The sequence below is a fragment of the Bactrocera dorsalis genome, chromosome 5, assembly GCF_023373825.1.
Source record: "Bactrocera dorsalis isolate Fly_Bdor chromosome 5, ASM2337382v1, whole genome shotgun sequence".
Taxonomy (NCBI): Eukaryota; Metazoa; Arthropoda; class Insecta; order Diptera; family Tephritidae; genus Bactrocera; species Bactrocera dorsalis.
In genome coordinates this window covers 24,344,147-24,363,677 of record NC_064307.1, presented here as the reverse complement: position 1 = coordinate 24,363,677, position 19,531 = coordinate 24,344,147, and the positions used below count along the sequence as shown (strand labels likewise).

Genomic DNA, 19,531 nt, shown 5'->3' with positions numbered 1-19,531 from the left:
AGTCTTTGCAGCTTCGATAGTTGAAGGCCTACCGAAAACTGCATTGCCTTCGATACGCAAGCAACCGCTTCATAAATGACAATATGCCTTACAATCATGGCGTACAGCCATCTGATGATACCTGGCTTGCAGACCAAGGATCTGCGGGTTAGGTGTCTGAATATCGTGAGTGCCTTGGTGGGGTGCTAACCGTAAGGTTGACTCTAATGTGAGGCCTAGGAATTTGACCGCTTGAAACACCTCCAACTTCCTACCACGAAGTATTATGGGCCTCAAGCCCGAAAGAGATCTTCGCTTTGTAAAAGGAACGACGGTTGTTTTTGACACATTGATATTTAATCCTACCGCATTGCATTATCCCTTTCCTAGACTTAAGCTTCTTTGAACTATGTCGTAAGGAGTATTCTCAAATTGTGCCATTATGACAATATCGTCGACGTACCCATGACACCGAATACCATTGTTGGTGAGCAACTCAAAGAGCTCATCTGCTACTAGATTCCATAACAGGGAAGATAGAACTCCACGCATAATCAAAAGCAACTTCGTTGTCAAGGCGCATATCACAACTTCGCCATTTTCCATCGAATTATGAAGTTCAGCCAAGAGTTGGTAGAGAGCAGTGTTCGGGGACACTCCAGTGTTAAAATAAGATTCGCTCACATCATATAATGACAAAATAATGAAGAAATCAGATACGAGTTCCAAAGAAATTTATTTCTATGAAGTAGAGATTCATAATTCTAATAAAATATTTATCGTATTTGAACAGACTAAAATTTTAGAAACATTGAAAAATATTCAAAATTAACTAAAAACTTTTCTCAATTTCTCATTGCAGAGCCAATACAAATATACCTCGAAAAATCACTAAATGGAAGGTGCAAGTGTGGTGGCAACAACCATTCTCAATCCTCAAGCAGCCGTGGGAGCAATGCTTGAACATTTCGCAGAGAATTTAAGCCACCCACAGCAATATTACGAGAGTCATGAACCCCATGCACGATTGGCGGCAGCCGCAATTGCCACAACAACACTACCAAATATAGCACTGTCACGTTTGGCGCAAGTTCTCACAATAACACAAAATTTAACGGATAATACCACAATATATCCTTATCTGCCAGACACGTTAGACACAACACTCACACCGTCAGCAACGAGTAAAGAAGTTTTCTACACACATGCGCCACAATTCTCCACCACCACGCTGATAAAGGTCTGTGTGCTGGGTGTGATGGCGATTTTCTCACTCTTCGGCAATATGCTCACCATGTGGAACATCTATAAGACACGCTTCAAGCGGCGTAGCTTGCGCAACTCTTGGAATGCCATCTATTCGTTGTTATTTCATCTATCGATCGCCGATTTGCTTGTAACGGGTTTCTGTATTATCGGCGAGGCGGCCTGGGCGTACACGGTGCAATGGCGTGGCGGTGATCTCTTGTGCAAATTCTTCAAGCTCTTCCAGATGTTCAGCTTATATTTATCCACCTATGTTATGGTGCTGATCGGTGTGGATCGTTGGTTTGCGGTGAAATTTCCCATGCGTTCGTTATATATGACCAAGAGATGCTATCAATTTCTGGGCATTGTCTACATGTCTTCGTTCATATTGAGCATACCACAGGTGAGTAGAGTTGTTTTTATTTCGGAAATATTATCATACACAGTTATTATTAAGAACTTATTTTAAAAATACTTAGTCCACCTTTTACTTGCATACAAGCCCTCAAACGATTCAGACATTATTCAATAACAACACGCATAGTTTCTATTGAACTAAAGGTTTTTAAGACGCACCAAATTTCTGTGGGGTATTCGTCAGGCTATGTTACCTAACTCTGATCTCAAACTGTAGCCCAAAGGAATAAAGTTTGGACTTCCAGACGCCAGCTGTGAAATCATATGGGTTGCTTTTAAGCCGCTGCGCGCCAGATCTTCTCTAATAAGTCTAGACATTGATCTGGGCGATATTTTCATTTCCCTTGACATAATTTTCCGTTTTCCGTTTTCTAAGGGTATTTCTGCGAATACAAATTTTTGGCAAGACTAAATATAACAAAACCTGTTGATAAGGCGAAATATCTAGGGCTTATCCATGATAAGAAGCTTTCTTGGAGATCAAGTATTGGGGAGAGAAAAAGAAAGACATCAGTTGCCTTATATTACTGTAGAGGTATAAGCAAACGATGGAACCTCTCACCAAAGGCGTTGTTTTGGTTTTACGAAACCATAGTCAAGCCAATATTGTCATCAGCATCCCTGTGAACTACACCAGTACCATTTAATGCCATTTTACATCCGTGGATACTGCTGGCAGCTGCATTGCTGCGAAATGCGCTCTAAGGCTCAGGGAAGCTGAGTATATGAAGAGGCCCGAACAAGGACAAACCGAAATTGTCCTCTTTTTCAACTGCATTATTTAAAGCTTGGATCTGGGCGTTAAAAATATTATTACTCATCCAACGGGTTAGATCGTCGAAATTACAGCCTTTGGTCGGATAATATCAGGGCCAACTCCAGTATCGTAGAACCGGCTGTCTTGGGAATTGGGATCTGCATCGCAGAGACTGTTCATGGCGGCTTCTTCTGTGCTTCCATACCCACGGAGTCGAGAGAGAAGAGGCATAACGCGTCCTAAGTTGAAAAGCTTGAAGCTACTTCATCTTCAGAATCACTTTGGTGTCTGGTCATAACGCCATTGCTGGTAACTACCAAGCCGGTGAAATAGTGGGCACATCGGGGGAATCTAGATCGTGCTGTACAAGCTCCTTTTGGTCTATAGTAGAGCGTAGGACTTACCCTTAGCAAAGTTCATATTTTTGCAATCGTAGTGGTTCATACTGAACTATTCCAATAGGCGCTCATGCGGTAAGGGTAAAAATTCTGTTGGACGCAAATTATTAGATTTGAATTGGAAGAATTATTCAATCTTTGATAAACTGAGGGTAAAACATCTCGTCAATTTTACCTTAGGCGAAACAGAAGACATAACCGAATCTGGCAAATACGTGATAGGCAAAAAGAGCTTTAGAGATTTGTGAGAGTCTTATGATCTATAATATAAAAGATCAGTTGAAGAGGTTGCAAGTCCAAGTGAAACCTCTGTTAGGATCCATTTCTTAAACTAACATAACCTAACCTAAGTAAGTATAAACTGCTGCAACGAGATCGACAATTCTTATGATCTGTAATCTAGATCATAATAGTTGAATAAATTCTTCTACTGGGATCACCCGTTATAAAATGTATTATTAAAATACTCTTCCCTTTTCGTGAAAAGACCAAAGTAGAAGAAAATATTGAATGAAAGTGCGTAATAATTCGATTTAAACCCCAGGCGATTTTCATTTTGGCAAACATTGAAGAACGGGGAATCGAACAACAATTGGCATAGACATAGCAGAATGGTATAATCAAATAAAGATGAAAATTGGGTGCAAACCACTTTAAAAAGGTCTCCTCTTGTACTAAGTTCAACGGCATACATTTGATGCTACTTTCATATGCATGCAAACTTCTTGCCAAGAGAGTAGTGCTCAGATTTAGCAAGTGGAGCAGTGGTGCGCCGAAACGGGTAATGTCAGCGGAGGTAAACTAGAGGATCATTTAACCACTTTAGTTAAATTAGTAAAAATCTTCAGACGGTTAAAGTGCCAATCAAGAAGGGAAACTATTCACAGCTACGAGTGCAACTCAAGGAAAGCTCCCATTCAACAACTCTCACGCTTCCTAAGCGTATCAAATGATATATTTTCTGGCAGAAAGAACACAAAAGTAAATTTGCGCAAATTATATTTCACGCACAGGCATGCATTAAAAACGCTTTTATTAGTCTTTTGCTTAAACATATATACATATAATTATATAGCCGCAAGCATAAGCCAAAGTTGTGGTTAGCATGCTCTGCAATCGTAAATAAGTTAATGCAGATTTCTGTAATTTCATGGGCAGCTACCAATTTCTCTCAGAACTTTCTGTTTTTATTGAGAATTATTTAATTGGTAATATTTTTTTGTAGCTCCAGTCGTCGGTCTGTTTCATATTACATTGCATTCCGTCGCCCAACGCCAGCCTCACTTTGTGTTCGCGCAATTTCGTCGACTAAACGTGCGCCCGAACTTTTATAATTTATGCTTTGTTGTGGTCATAATATAACGGTGCACGTATTATAAAGTGTAAGCGCCATAAATACAACGTTTGATAACTTCTACGTGTGCCAATATACTGTGCACTACACTACAATAACAATAACAGTTACAACGTGCGCTGGCAGTGCCTTGTTTTCCGAAAAGCTCGCTAACTTTTGTGGTGCGAGTTTGAAGTGTGCTTGAATGCTTTTGAAATTGATATGCATACGAGGTAGCGCTTTCATGTTTATAGGCATCGTTGGGCGCCGTTTAAGTGTTAGTCCGTTAAATTTTTCATTTAACTTTGTCATAATTATAACGGTAGTAGGAGTGTGCCGATTATGCGTAGTAGAGAAAACATTTGGATGATGTTACAAGTATAAAACATGTTTCCAAGAAATCGTTCCGAAATGTGTAGCTTATTTCTAAACTCTGAAAGCTTAGTTGAATATTTGGTATAGTCCTTAATGCATTTTCGAACTTTTATGCTTTAAGATCTACACTATCAAATGATCTTAGGTTCTTTCATGATTCCAGCTTCCGTCTTTAGATATCGAGTCTTTTTAACAGGTCATTTGAAAAGTCCTGGCCATTATGGTAGGCTTACGAGGTTATATCCGAGTTAACAACTTAAATTCGAATCGTTGGGCATGCTTTTAACCCATCATATTTTGCAAAGAAGCTGATGCATGCTCCTTATCAGTTCTTCTCAGCCGCGTTTGCTTACCGGCAATTCATCTGCCCCCGCCGCTTTGATGTTCTTCAGACGAGTAATTGCTATTCGAACTTCTTCATAGTCGGGCAATGGAACGTCTGCTCCGTCGTCCTCGATTGGGGAATCGGGTTTAGCATCTCCTGGTGTTATGCTGCCACCATCATTGACAAATACCAACTTAAGAAATCTAAATGATAGCCCTCGTACTCGTATATATATTTCTATACTATGAACTGAAGAATGCCCTCCAAGAATTTACGGCATGCATAAATTTTTTTACGTTGCAGTTATGGGAAGCTATTATGAAAGGTTCACAAACATACTATATTTGTTATTGACTTCAATATTGTTTACTTTTAGTACAAGGCACACACTACACGCACAACCTATCAAAGCAAATAACTATAAAACATGATTATTTTTATTATTCCCCCATCCACACGTATAGTTTTTCATATTTCATTTATCGCGCGGCCCGTTCATCGAAGACTTCCATCAATGCGTGACGCATGGCACCTACACGGCACCCTGGCAGGAGCAGAGCTACACCACATTCACGCTATTCAGCACATTTCTGATACCCTTTTGTGTGCTCACCGTCACCTACATTTCCACGTTCCGGGCAATTTCACGTAAGTACATACATACATACACACACACTTACATTTAAAATTGGCGAACGGCGAGAGAAAGTGGGAAAGCGAAAAAGCGGAAATTTTAATACAATACCATTGTAGGAAGTGAAAAGATATTTTTGGGCCCGCAACAGGAGCCGCACACGAGCGCCAATTTAATGCACACGAATCGACAACGGCTCATACACAAGGCGAAAATGAATTCGCTGCGACTGTCTTTTGTGATAATAATTGCATTTCTCATTTGCTGGGCACCCTACTGTACGCTCATGGTGCTGCTACAGTTTGTCGACATCGACGATGCGGTGAGTCTGAGGCAATTTTTGTAAATACAAAATACATATGTACATACATAAGTAATAACGGTACTATAATTCAGCTGACAATTTTTTTGTTTTTTGTATTTTCTTTTACTTTCAGACTAGCAAAAGATTAATTGATGGCATATTCTTCTTTGGCATGTCTAATAGTCTGGTGAATCCTCTCATATACGGCGCCTTCCATCTACACACCATAAAGAGTAAATCGAGCGATAAAGGCGGAAACGGGGGCTATAGTCTAAATAGGTGAGTAATGTTTTGCGCTACTTTTAGGTTATCTACATATATACATATAAATGATTAAAAGAACATTGAGTTAAAGACTTAGTATTTACAAACTTTAATGTTAATGTTAATGTTAATGTTAATGTTAATGTTAATGTTAATGTTAATGTTAATGTTAATGTTAATGTTAATGTTAATGTTAATGTTAATGTTAATGTTAATGTTAATGTTAATGTTAATGTTAATGTTAATGTTAATGTTAATGTTAATGTTAATGTTAATGTTAATGTTAATGTTAATGTTAATGTTAATGTTAATGTTAATGTTAATGTTAATGTTAATGTTAATGTTAATGTTAATGTTAATGTTAATGTTAATGTTAATGTTAATGTTAATGTTAATGTTAATGTTAATGTTAATGTTAATGTTAATGTTAATGTTAATGTTAATGTTAATGTTAATGTTAATGTTAATGTTATGTTAATGTTAACGTTAATGTTAATGTTAATGTTAATGTTAATGTTAATGTTAATGTTAATGTTAATGTTAATGTTAATGTTAATGTTAATGTTAATGTTAATGTTAATGTTAATGTTAATGTTAATGTTAATGTTAATGTTAATGCTAATGTTAATGTTAATGTTAAAGTTAATGCTAATGTTAATGTTACCGTACTTAATGTACCCATACTTACTCCCCTGGTATTAGATACGATATTTGCTAAAATATTATTAATAGTGATCACAAACTAAAAAAACTGAAAATAATTATTGGAAATTTCATTTATCCGCAATAAATTTGGTCAAGATTACCATATTGCAACGTCTATGTCTTATTTACAAAGTAAGTCAGTACTGATTTTTCGATGATCAGTTAATTACTGATCCACTGGTCAATATGGTGATGATCGTATATTAAATAGGGTGATTGATAAATAAGTTGGCAATGAGAGAGTGATCGGATTATAAATTCAGTCACTGTTGATCATCATTGATTGATCAGATAATCAGAGAGTAAATCAGTTAGTAGCTGTCGTATAATTAGATTGTAATCAGTTGAACATCAGACAAGAAATCAAATATTGTGTTTAGTAATCGAGTGGAAATATGTTGATAATCACATGATGATAAATCCTTTAATGATCAGTTGAGCAAAGCAGATAATCAGGGAAGTCAGTTGATAAACAGATGGTAATTAGTTGGTAATCTAATAGTAAATGGTTGATAATCAGTTGGTAATTAGATGATAATTAGTTGATAATATGGTGGTAGCAAGGATTTAATCGGATTGTAATGAATAAATCAGATGGTAATTAATTCATAATCAGATCAGTAAACAGTCTACAATCAGACGGTAACCAATTGAAAATCAGATAGTAAAACAGTTAGTAATCAGATGGTATCAGAATCGGAGTATCAGAAGGAATTCAGTAAATAATCAAATGATATTTAAGAAATCTGTAATCTTCAGTAATCTTTCAATAATCAAGTGGTAATATGTGGATAATCACATGAGAAATCCTTTGATGAACTCCACAGGGAAATTAGTTTAGAATCAGATGGTAATTAGTTGGTAATCAGTTGGAAATTAGATGATAATTGGTTGATAATATGATAGTAATAAGGAGATAATCAGATTGTAATTAGATAATCAGTTGTTATCACAATCAGAGGATTATCAGAAGGAAGTCAGTAAATAATCAAATGGTAATCAAATAATAATCTTTCCATAATCAAGTGATATTTAGATGATAAATCAAAGTATAACCAATTGATAATTAGATGCTGGTGGTAATTAGTTGATAAATAGGTAGTAATACATAGATATTCGGGTGGTAGTCAATAAATCAGAGAGTAATCAGATGATACATGCAAGGTAGTAAGTTGATAATCAATAACTCAGATGGTAATTAGTCGATCGGATGAAGATAAATTGATAATCAGATGGTAAATCAAGGGCAATCAGTTGATTAGAAAGAATCTGATGATTATCAGATGACAGTCAGTAGATAGTGAGATGGTAATCAAGAAATGAGACAGTAATCATTGGATAATCCAGTGGTAATCAATTGATAATCAGTTGTTCAAATGGTGATTATTAGAAAATTAATTAGAGCCTACATCATGTGAAGACCATAAGTTTTACAGTTTTATAGGCAAAACTAATTCAAAATATATCTTCACTAAATCGACACAATAAGCACTTGAATAAAAGTTCTTCTCTTCCACATAAGGTTCAAGGTACTATTATAGTTCATATCTGTAAACATACTCACAACCTTCTTCGAAGCAATAATGTTACTATTAATAATATTAAAAAAAAAGAAACTGTGCACGAAATTTCTATCTAACAATGTTATTTAAGAAGCACAGCTCACACAAATAAATTTTACGGCTACGTCAATCAAACTCACTAGATATTGAGCTACATATTTAATATTTTATTTAGACTCACTTTATTGAGAACTTAGATGATAATAATAAAGCTATCACATTTCACGAACATACTCAATACAAGTTAATACAATCTATTTACAGAGCCGACTCGCAGCGTAATCCATCCATGCTAACGGCTGTTACACAAATCGACGGCAGCGGACGCAGCACACGCGTCAACCGACAGCCCAGCTATTATCGCGCCCAACACAATTTCAGCAACTCCAGCAAGGAGCAGGCCAGCCTTCTGCAGATGACCCCCACCACCGCCATCGTGCATAAATTCAATTCGAACTCTGAACGCAGTTCAGTGGGTTCATCGCCGCAAACCTGCTCCACAAATTTTACACGCAGCGAGATGGGCGACCACGAACACGAGAGCGGCTGCGAAGGGAGCGGTGGTGGCGGCGCTAAGCGCGATGCAAATTCACACAGCACCACGGTCGTGTATAGCTTTAAGAAGCCAGCCATTTTGCGCGCACAAAGTTTCGAGGCATTAGCAATTGCGCCGCCCAATAATCGTATGCAAGCGCCGAAAGCTGCGCCACCTGTGTCCGAGAATGGCTTCCATCGGTCGGTGTGTGTGTTGAGCTTGGAAGATTGTAAGATATGCGCCGATGAGCATATCTCTAATGTGTAAGCGAGTGTCTGTGGAGGGGAGTATGTGTGTATGTGGGGGATTTGCATACAAAATACTTTTCGAAAAAGTTCCTTATTTAAATAACACATCCGGTTATGTGTTTGTGTGTACATAACTGCTTGTTTACGTAAGTATATATGTAGTTATATATTTACTTTCTCCGACAATATGCTTTATGTGTGTGTATGTATTGAATAGGATTATGTACATAAAATGTAAAGTAAAAACTTTTGTTATTTTGCATAATAGTAGGGAGTACTTAGGTTATATTACAAGTATATTTGGGCGTCTGCGGCAATAAGGAAGCAAAATATGAAAGTTGTGTAAATTTAAAAATTATGTACATATGTACATATTTGCAGATAAGAAAAAATTAAAATTACAAATTTATACCAAACAACGAATTTTTAAGCAGAAAAAGTTAGAGAAAAAAAATGTATGAAAATAGCTATTTATTAGAGTATTTGTATGTATTTTATTTTATTTAGTATATAATATTAATGTTTGATAACTATATTTAAATAATTATATGCAAATAATTATAATTAAATAATTATGTTTAAATAATTAAAAAAAAACGTTATTTATACTAGTAAGCTCAATTCGATTGTAAAACGTAAGGTTAATTTCTTCTCGTCCGAATCGCACGAATATTTTAAAATGTGTAATAAGAAGAAGCAACAAGAAAAAACGTTAACTTCGGTTGTACCAAAGCTATAATATCTTTCTCAAATACAAAAGATTCTTTACAAGAACTGTGATCGGCCAATTTGTATGAGAGCTACATGCTATAGCTATCCGATTTCAATAATTTCTTCGAAAATTGCGTCATTGCCTTTTGCCAAATTTCGGGAAGATATCTTCTCAAATGGAAAAGTTTTCCGAACGTTCAGTCAGTACGCAAATATATATAAGATTGGTCCGATATCGGCCGTTCCGACAAATGAGCAGCTTCTTCAACTGTTCAGGATATAAAAAAAGGGAACTAACAAAAATGTGAGTAAAAGATCCTTAACTACTTCTCAAAGGCTTTCAGGGCAGTTGTTCTAAGGATCTACCACAATTTCACTACTTAAGGGCTCGTCTCAGGGTGAACCTCCGAAAAATCACTAATTTTTTCGTTTTTTTAATGCTAAAATTAACTAATCGGTCCGATTTTTTTTTATAAATAAATACATTCAAGACGAATACAGAAAAATATCCTGTACGATGTCCACGATTGGGGCCGCAATTTTATTCTAAAACAAAAATTTCAAAAAGATTATTAATTTGTAGTTAAGTCTCCAAATTGGAACTAAATGTCTTCTAAACTCTTCCTTTGAGAGTGGAAAGCGTTTTCAAAAATACTATTGTGAAAAAAAAATGTGTTTAAAGATTGGAGTAGCTATATTCCCCACTCTCTTCCCTTTAGAATGTTTATTACAGTGAATACTATCCGATAATGCAACTTAAAGAAACGATTTTTCCATAGGAGAAGTTGGATCCGTTTGCGACCTCTCTAATGCCAACACGACAATGGTAGTGTTTCTTCAACTTTTTCTATGTTACCGTTATAAACAAGGGTCGATCATTGCATGATTCAAGTGTTCGAGGACTTCACGACCTTCACTTAAAATGCTTTCAACCACCCAAATAGTTGTATTCATGGTAAGGTAGACTCCTCAAAACACGTTTTCAACGATTTTGTAGCCGTAGTTTTTGTAGTTTCAAACAAAAATTATCGGATTCTTTTAGATCAATTTATACTTTTTGGGAGCTTCTGCTTATTTATGCTTAATGATGTTCATTAAAAATGTAGGTTATCTCGTTTAACGTCTATTATGTTTTTTTCTTATTATCTTCTTACGTTAGTTCCTCTGCCGATTCGATTTATAAGTCACACATACCTAAACCAGGCGAATACGGTGGTTGCAGCACGATATTGGTTGAAAGTTTGTCGAAAAATACACGAAGAATCGTTACAATATGCAACGGTGCATTATCGTGGGGCAAAAACCCAAGAGTTGCCGGCACATAATTCCGTCCTCTTGCTACGAATAGCTTCAGGCACACGACGCATAACACTCAAATATTCCTCGTTGGCAATTTGGTCGGTCGAAAAGAGTTTGAAGTTTGATAATCGAAGAAAACTGTCAACATAATATTTTTTGATCTGCTTACGTTGTTTTTTCGGCTTCGACTCACCTTTGACACGATATTCGGTCAATTGATAGTCTGTTTCCAGATCATAAGCATAGATCCCATCGCCAGTAATAATACGTTTCATGATATCCTGGTAGTCGAAAAGCATTATTTCAGAGTTGTTAAATAGACGCTATTTTTCGAAAAAATTGAGTGATTTGTGTAAGTGATCTTTCGAAATGGTTCTCACCGATCCTTCCGATATTCCGACGATGCTAGTAACTGTTAATCGTCGATGCTCAAGCACCAACTTCTTCATTTTATTGACGTGTTGATCATCAGCTGATGTTGATGGCCGTCCTGGGCATAGTTCGTCGTCAAGGCGTTCTCGAATAATTATTGAATAATTTCTACCAATCAAAAACACTTGCTCCCAACAAAAAGTTATAATCGAAGGCCCGTTCCAACATTCTGAATGTTTCAGCAACAGAAATTTTATTGAAAATATAATGAAACTACTTTGTTGAATAATTTCACTCATCGTAAAAATCGCCGAATGCACTTTATGTACCTCAGAAAGACAAGCGAATACTAAACACTAATAATTATTTTGATGTGACATTTGACACACATGTCACTGACAGTCATACCAATCTAAGAAAAAATATTTGACGAATGGGTCTTTTGCTCACAGCAGCACAAATTAATATGAGGTGTATGAAAATTAAAAATTTTTGCCGAATCTATAGTTATTGGATTTCAATTTGATCGTCATACAATAGGGGTATTCTCTTGCTCTTGCAAAACCCGGTGCACGGTGCAAGCATTGCAGATTTACAACGGCACAACAACAAACACACGCAGAAAATTATTTGCAATGGCTGTAAAATATGTCAGACCAAAACCCATGTATATTAGCGTGCAATGTCACGCAAAAATAAAAGTGCAAACCCTGTTGTAGTTGCCATTTTACATAAAGACATATTACGTCGTTAAACTGTTGAGAAAGGTAAATTTTAATTATATTTATAATTTCTATATAAATTATAAAGTTTTTTTACAGTTTTTTTTGTTAAAAAATGTATGCAGAAGGTGCGCCAATTCACAATAGCCATGCACAATAGTCATTTACAATAAATTGACTGAATCAGTCACTCATATATCACTAGATTCTGCAATGGGTGCTCTCGTGCCCTTGTATATTTCGGTGTAGTATTTTTGCAATCTGCAATCTTGCAAGAGCAAGAGAATACCCCTAATATTAATTTAATTGCAAAACTGTACTACAAAAGTTCTCAAACTGTTGCTCACATGAGATGGTTTCTAATTGCAAATAAAAATGGCGCAGCCTAAAAGTATGCAAGCATTTGAAAATGCAAATGAGGATCCGAAGCACCATCTAAAGTCACATTTGTGAAACAGTCAGGAAACGTCAAGCTTCATAACAATAAAGATGATGTCAAAGTGACAACAAAAATAATACTGCTATTCTAGCTGTAGCATTCCATTAAAATGGTGGCTTTCATATATTTTTCTTCAATAGTTTCTACTTAATAACTAATAATATTCAAGAAGAAAACCTTGCTTACCTTACTTGAATTTGAAGTTGCAGCTGTCATCAACAAATGACGAAGGTTGCATTAACACACACACTTAATTATTATATTACACAAACAAACACTAGCACATCAATTTCCTCGGTCCATGTGAGCGTACTACAACTACTCACTGCTCAAAAACTCGCTTGAAAAACACTACACCGACATTTGTTTCATTTGAATAACAATTAGGGCGAACACTACTTTAAGATTCTACGCAAAAATCATAAATTTCTACAATATTACCGAAAATTTACACAAAATTTCACAAATTGCAATACACACGACCGGCAAATAAATTCGGAACTGAGGCAATTGAAATGGCGGCGGAAATTTGACAAAACGGTTAGACGTTTTTAGTGTACTATTCACAATGACCTTTTAGAGTTGTTTTTTTTTATAAGTTTTTAGTATTATTTTTATAATTTATTGCTTTTGCATAATGAAAAGATTGTTTAATAAAAAAATATATATATTGAATTTACTATGAGCGGATTTGATTTATTTAAATGTATTTAAATTTTTTAAATATTTATTTATTAGAAAATGTATTTGTACATGCTTCTACCAAGGTTGCCAGCAGGCCTATATTTTTTAGTTTATTTCAAAAACATTTCAAAACGTTTCGTTTAATATATATTCCATGTCACTTTCAATAACAATTTTATAAGCTAATATTTTTTTAATGTGGCAACCCTCTTTTTAAAAATATGTTTACAATTGTTTTGCTTAATATTCACCTTACTGCTGGCTTTAGCATGTTTCTCCAGCAACTATCAGTTATTTTTTTAATATGGCAACCCTATTTATTAATCAGATTATTTTAATTTTGACTTAATTTTACTTAATATTTATTTAACAACTGACCTCCACACTTTTAATAACAATTTTATAATCTCATATTTTTTTAAATATGGTAACTCTGTTTATTAATCAAATTATTTTAATAGATTTTGCTTAATATTTAGTTCCATACTTTTTTCAGTAATTTTTTATCTTATTTTTTAAGGTGGCAACTCTGTTTATTTTTCAAATTGTTTATGGGTTTTGATTAATATTAACCTCTAATCGGACTTCCATAGTTTTTATAACAATTTTATAGGCCAACAATTTGTTCAATATTTTTATATATGTACATATTTATTAATATATATTTTAAATATTTACTTAACAACTGACATCCGTACTTTTTATATTAATTTTATTATCTGATTTTTTTCAAATGGCAGCTCTGTATATTAATAAATTTTTTTAAGAAACTCTTAAAACCTTTAAAAAAAATATCTATTAGCGTTATTGGGTAGTTAACCGATAACTTAACCGATAGGTGACTTAATTTTTCAAACTATTGTGAATTCCATAACAACCATTCACCCACAAAAAATGCGACGCTGTCTGCCTGTCAAATTTCCGGCGCCATTTTAGCAGTTCCGCAAATATTTCCGCGTCGTGTGTGTTGAATTTAATTGAAATTACGCATATTCTGTGAAATTGTGATCAAATTGAAAGTTTTTTGTGCAAAATCCCATAGCTAAGTGTGCGCTAATGCGCAAATAAGTGAAATTAGAGAAAAGTAGTGTTTTGCATAAGCTTTTTCTAGCCAAGTGCTTAAATGTAGTATATGGGTGGCTGTGTGCGTACTTAGAAGAAAGAAGTATACAAAGGTTTTTTTGTGTGCAAATTTTAAGAAGGTTGGGGCGGCACAAGTGTTGTTGCGACTACAAGCAAGCAGAGTTGTGCAATCGGAGAATCAATTATGATGGTAAGTGGATTTATAGTCAAATTATGTGAGAAACATTTTCATTTTGTCCTTGAAAATTGTGGTAAAGTGGGTGGAGCTGCTTTTGAGAAGCTTTTTTTGTACTTGAGTTTGGTTAGTGGTGCAAGGGATTTGTTGTGTAGGAACCTCTAATCAGCATTTAAAGCTAAGGGAATTGCTATTAGAATTTTAGTCGTGCTTGGCACATAAATTCCGGTTGCGGTCGAACAACAGTTGGTACGTGAATGAGGTTATGTTACAATTTCTTAATTTTTTTGTATTGAAGTTTGGAATAATTGACAAAAAGTCGTATTTCCTGTATGATGCTGGTTGAATAAGTCGCTGTTTTCTTGGACGTGGGTATAATTTGTCTATGGTATTTTGTTTTAAAATATCATCATTGATTTTTGTTGAGTATGTTCATTTTTTTTTTTAATTTCTCAATTATTCGTCTAAGTTACTTAAAGTGAGTTTCTTGAGTGCTGGACTAACCTGTGTAATATGTATATAATGCTTACATTTTTATGTGAATCTGACACCGAAATCTATATTATGGCTAAGTATGCTATAGCAACTCATTAGATTGTTCTCCGAAATTTTTATTCAAGACTTCTTAAGATTGTTATATAAACATAATTTTTTATAAATATTGTATGTATGTATTATGCATTATTATTAAAAGTAATAGTTTTTTACTAGCAATAATTTTAGTTAAAGCTAAAAGGAAACGGAAAAAATGGAAAAATAAAATTAAATTTATTTTATATAAAAAAAAAATTACTTAAAGTGATATAATATTGAAGAAAAAGCATATACAAATGTTTTGAATTTTTAATTTTTTCATACGTGTACATATTTACTTTTTCATTAAAAATATTAAAACTCAACAATTGAAAAAAATTTATATATTCGTATATATAAAAATAATTTTTCCTAATACTAAAAAAAAATATTTTTTTTTTAATGTACAATAAGTATTATTTTTTTAATAAATTTCAGTTAAAAATAAAAATAACATTTTTATCAAATTTTTATAAATATTTTTTCTCTATAAAAATTGTTATTTGAAATTATAAAAATTAATAAAAATAGTATAATATAAAAACATTCATTTTAATTTAAATAAATGTATATGTACACTTATTATTTTTATTAATTAAAATACTAAAAATCAACAATTTAAAAAAATGTAAAAACAAAAATTAATTAAAAAAATATTAAAAGTTGTAATATATGTAAATATTTTACAAATACTGGTTGTGCATAATATTTAAGTGTATAAAAAGTTAAAATTTAAATTTAATACAAATTTAAGTAAAAAGTAAAATTTAAAAATGAAATTTTCAATTTTCAACTTTAGCCGTGAAATAAAGGTAATTTGCTGCCATTTGAAGCATAAAATCAAATATACTACATTTGTGTGAAATTACAGTTATAAACTTCTGACAATGTCACTTTTATTGCTATTTTGCTTCCTTTGTCATTTAATGACCAACTCAGGCGTTCTTCTAGTTCACTAAGGTCACGGGAAAGAGACAATTAAAACAATATAAAAATTAAAATCGTTGAAGTGTGTGTTACGGTTTGTCAAGTACAAAAATTGTATATTAGCAAAAGTTATATAAATGTGTAATTTAAGTATTTAACACTTAAGATGATAAAAATTATATTTACACTAAAGTTAAAGTCAATTTTTAAAAATAAATAAAATTTATATTTTAGTAAATATTTTGAAAGTATTTTTTTAGATTTTTAGGAAATATTTTATTTATTTGAAATATCCAAATAATAGTTTTTACAATAAGGGATGTATGTATGTTCCTTATATACATAAGTATATAACATGAGTCCACTAAAGAGCCTTAGCTTGTATTTGCAAGAAGGTGAGCTATTCTGAACTGATCCCAAGTTAAGTCAATTGAAAATCGTAGCTTAAGATTAGAGTAGGTCTCTTGAACTTATATTCTTTTGCAAATTACCTGGTAAGCAACAACCATATGATCAAAATTGACCCGGACTGACAAAAAACTCAATTTTTTTATTTTCGCATGCAAATATTTTAGGTATATATATTTCATTATATAATTTTTGCCCTGTCAAAGCCTTGGGAACGCTCTAATTTCTTACCAGAAGTTTATTCATTGACACCACTTAAAAGGATCCACAAATTTTTGTTACTTATTTAACATAATAAGTTCCTCATACTCTCAAGCATTACTTTGAGATCAGCTAAAAAGAGCAAACAACAACAAACAAGACAAATTCTCTTTGTCTGAAACCTCGCTTGATATCAAATGGCTCGGAAAGGTCTTTCACGATCTTAATGGAGCTTTTAGTGTTGCTCAACATCAGCTTACATAGCCGTATATATAATAATTTTTAAAAATGTAAAATCTTTAAATTAAAGCCGACTTTAATGTACTTGAGTAATATTTAGACAAATTGTGCGCAAATCATTTTTATTTGCCACACATTCATGAATTTAGTCCAAAACCAGGTAAATGCCATAATAAATTTAACGAAGGGCCACACATTCGTGTGCAATTATGCGTTTAAGAAATATTGCAATTTAATAATATGTGTGCACATTTAACGGTATATATGATTGTTATTGCCATTGATATTGATATACTGCGGCCACCTTATGCGTTCACATATAATATAATAACATCGGTGCTCTTCGCTTTTAGTACAGGCATTAAAATTTGTTATAACCAACGCCAGATGCGAATTTATTTCACTCGAATCGTATTGAAAATACAATAACAATGAATAATATGGCAGCGTTAAAGTTCAAGCATGCGAAGGAGTAAGGCACATTTACATGAGCTTCAGGCACATACTTGTATAACGTTTGAAGGTGGTTTGGCGTCTTGCGTCTTGCGATTTATGACTTCCGACTAATGGAGTGCGAGCCTTCGCGATGTCAACGGCTGCCGCTCGGTTGGTTGGTTGTGCACTTTGCTTTTTATTTATGCGTTGCTTATTTTATTTTATGACTCTTGCGCCCAAGCGGAAATGGCAATGGCAACTTGTTGACCCAATATCACTGACCTTCTAATGACATTCCGATATGGTCGCCATTTATGGCAATCGTTTTAACGCATGCTTTATTTAACGGCTTTAGATTTGTTTTTTATTGCAGGCGCACAAACAACAACACATACAGAAGTACACAATTGCAGCAACATAATTCAATTTAACTTACGAACTTAGGGGATTAAGAAAAAATTGCATTAGGGTGGTTTCATTTCATTGAAGCTGCTCGACCTTCCGAAGCTTCGTTCTATGGACTCTTCAAAAGCTTCGAGCCAAATTTAGTTCAGCGATAAGGCCCGTTTCTGCCTCAATGCGTATGTAGGCAAGCAAAATTGCCTCTTTAAGCCAAATTTAGAGCAAAGTTCTTTAATTCCAAAATTAAATTTTAAATTGCTCTAAATTTTCTTTCCAAATTGTAAATATGAACATTTAAAAATTTATATTTTAACTTTTCTGTTTTCGAACTTTAAAAATGTTTTCCAAATCATCAGACTCCAATTTAAATTCGAACAAAAAAAATTATCTGCCCTAAATGTGCCTAATGTACGCCCGCACATTACATACAATTAACCGCTGGGAATGAAACATATATCCTGTTTCAGGCAAGCAGGAAACCTTTTTGCCTTAAAAAGCGTAATGGAAATTTAACTATCGATAAGTTTCCTGTTTACTGATCCCTATTTGTGATTTTCGACATTTAAAGGAAAAATGGTGTGTCTTAAGGATATTAAATTATGTGCATATGTAAGTACTGAAACATATGCTAAAATTCAAATTTGTATCAAATATTTACACTGAAATATCGTATGTTTACAATTCCTTGATGGGTACTTCCTACACATATTTTCTTCGACATACTTACATGGTTGTATGTACATACTCCTCTGTACATAAATGTTTTTAAGTGGATATACAATCGTTCAATTTTATTTATTGAATTCGATATTAAAGGATATGTAATGAAATTATACAATTTAATTTCCTTTGTTGTTATGTCAATAAAACTGCTTTGATAGCCAAGATATGCTGGACGAATGAGTTTACGGTTTTATTCGTCATTCATGGCAAAAACTTAAGGTAAGAGCACGTCAGTTTAACCAGCAGAAGAAGATATAAATTGAAAATAATTCTGTTACAAAATTTGGTTCACCCTAACCTTGTATTCCAGTGCAGAAGCGCTTTAAAATGGTTAAAAATTAAAATAATTCAGAGTTTGTTGAAATCCATTGGAAAAGGCAGATAAAATAACACCAAATTAAAAAAATAATAACTTACACACGATCTTAGATGGAGAAGAAGAAGTGGAGTGCGTAGTTCCATCTTGTTAGGATTTTTTGTGCTTTCAAAAATTATTTACCCTGGTCTATTTGGAGTAAAACTATGGCTGGGTAATCACATACACATATTTCTTGACACTATTATTTAGAATATAATACATTAGTAAAAAAAATGTTTTTCTTGATAGATTTTGCGACCTTTTATATAAGAAAGCAACAAGCTTGTGAAATATACACACAACTTGCTCTTTTCTCAAGGTTGTTGTTGTTGTAATAGACGGATAGAAAAGATTTTCCAAAAATTGTTGAGGTATGCTACCGAACTATAACCGGTCTACGCCAGTGAAGAAGAAGAAACTACCGAATTGGCAGATATAAATCTAATTTCATTATGGTTACGTAGACTCAACTGGCAAGAGAAGCTGAAACGTCATCTAACTTGCACAATGTATACTTGTGAAATTGAAAACCATTTCTTTTACTCACATACTTTAAATAACTGATCATTTAACACGATTTGGGATATGATTAAACTTTTCTAGCAAAGTTCATTCACATTATTTTTATTGTTTTGAGAACTCTAAGTGCCCTTGTATAAATATATCGGTGTCTTGTTAGGTAATGTACACACTAA

General features: G+C 33.6%; 1 protein-coding gene across 1 annotated transcript; it reads left to right on the top strand.

Moving 5' to 3' along the window:
- The first annotated feature begins 821 nt into the window (after positions 1-821).
- Positions 822-9,458, top strand: LOC105223924 (gonadotropin-releasing hormone receptor). Its single transcript, XM_019989452.3, has 5 exons — positions 822-1,630; positions 5,297-5,480; positions 5,586-5,788; positions 5,904-6,049; positions 8,566-9,458. The coding sequence occupies exons 1-5, from the start codon at positions 875-877 to the stop codon at positions 9,101-9,103; spliced, it is 1,827 nt and encodes a 608-aa protein (XP_019845011.2). The 5' UTR covers positions 822-874; the 3' UTR covers positions 9,104-9,458.
- Positions 9,459-19,531: the final 10,073 nt, after the last annotated feature.

Bases quoted from the DNA above. Each gene is read 5' to 3' on its own strand.
- LOC105223924 (XM_019989452.3), top strand. From the start codon at position 875: ATGGAAGGTGCAAGTGTGGTGGCAACAACCATTCTCAATCCTCAAGCA. The intron at 1,631-5,296 runs GTGAGTAGAGTT...CCACACGTATAG, and splicing joins TCATATTGAGCATACCACAG to TTTTTCATATTTCATTTATC. The intron at 5,481-5,585 runs GTAAGTACATAC...ATACCATTGTAG, and splicing joins CACGTTCCGGGCAATTTCAC to GAAGTGAAAAGATATTTTTG.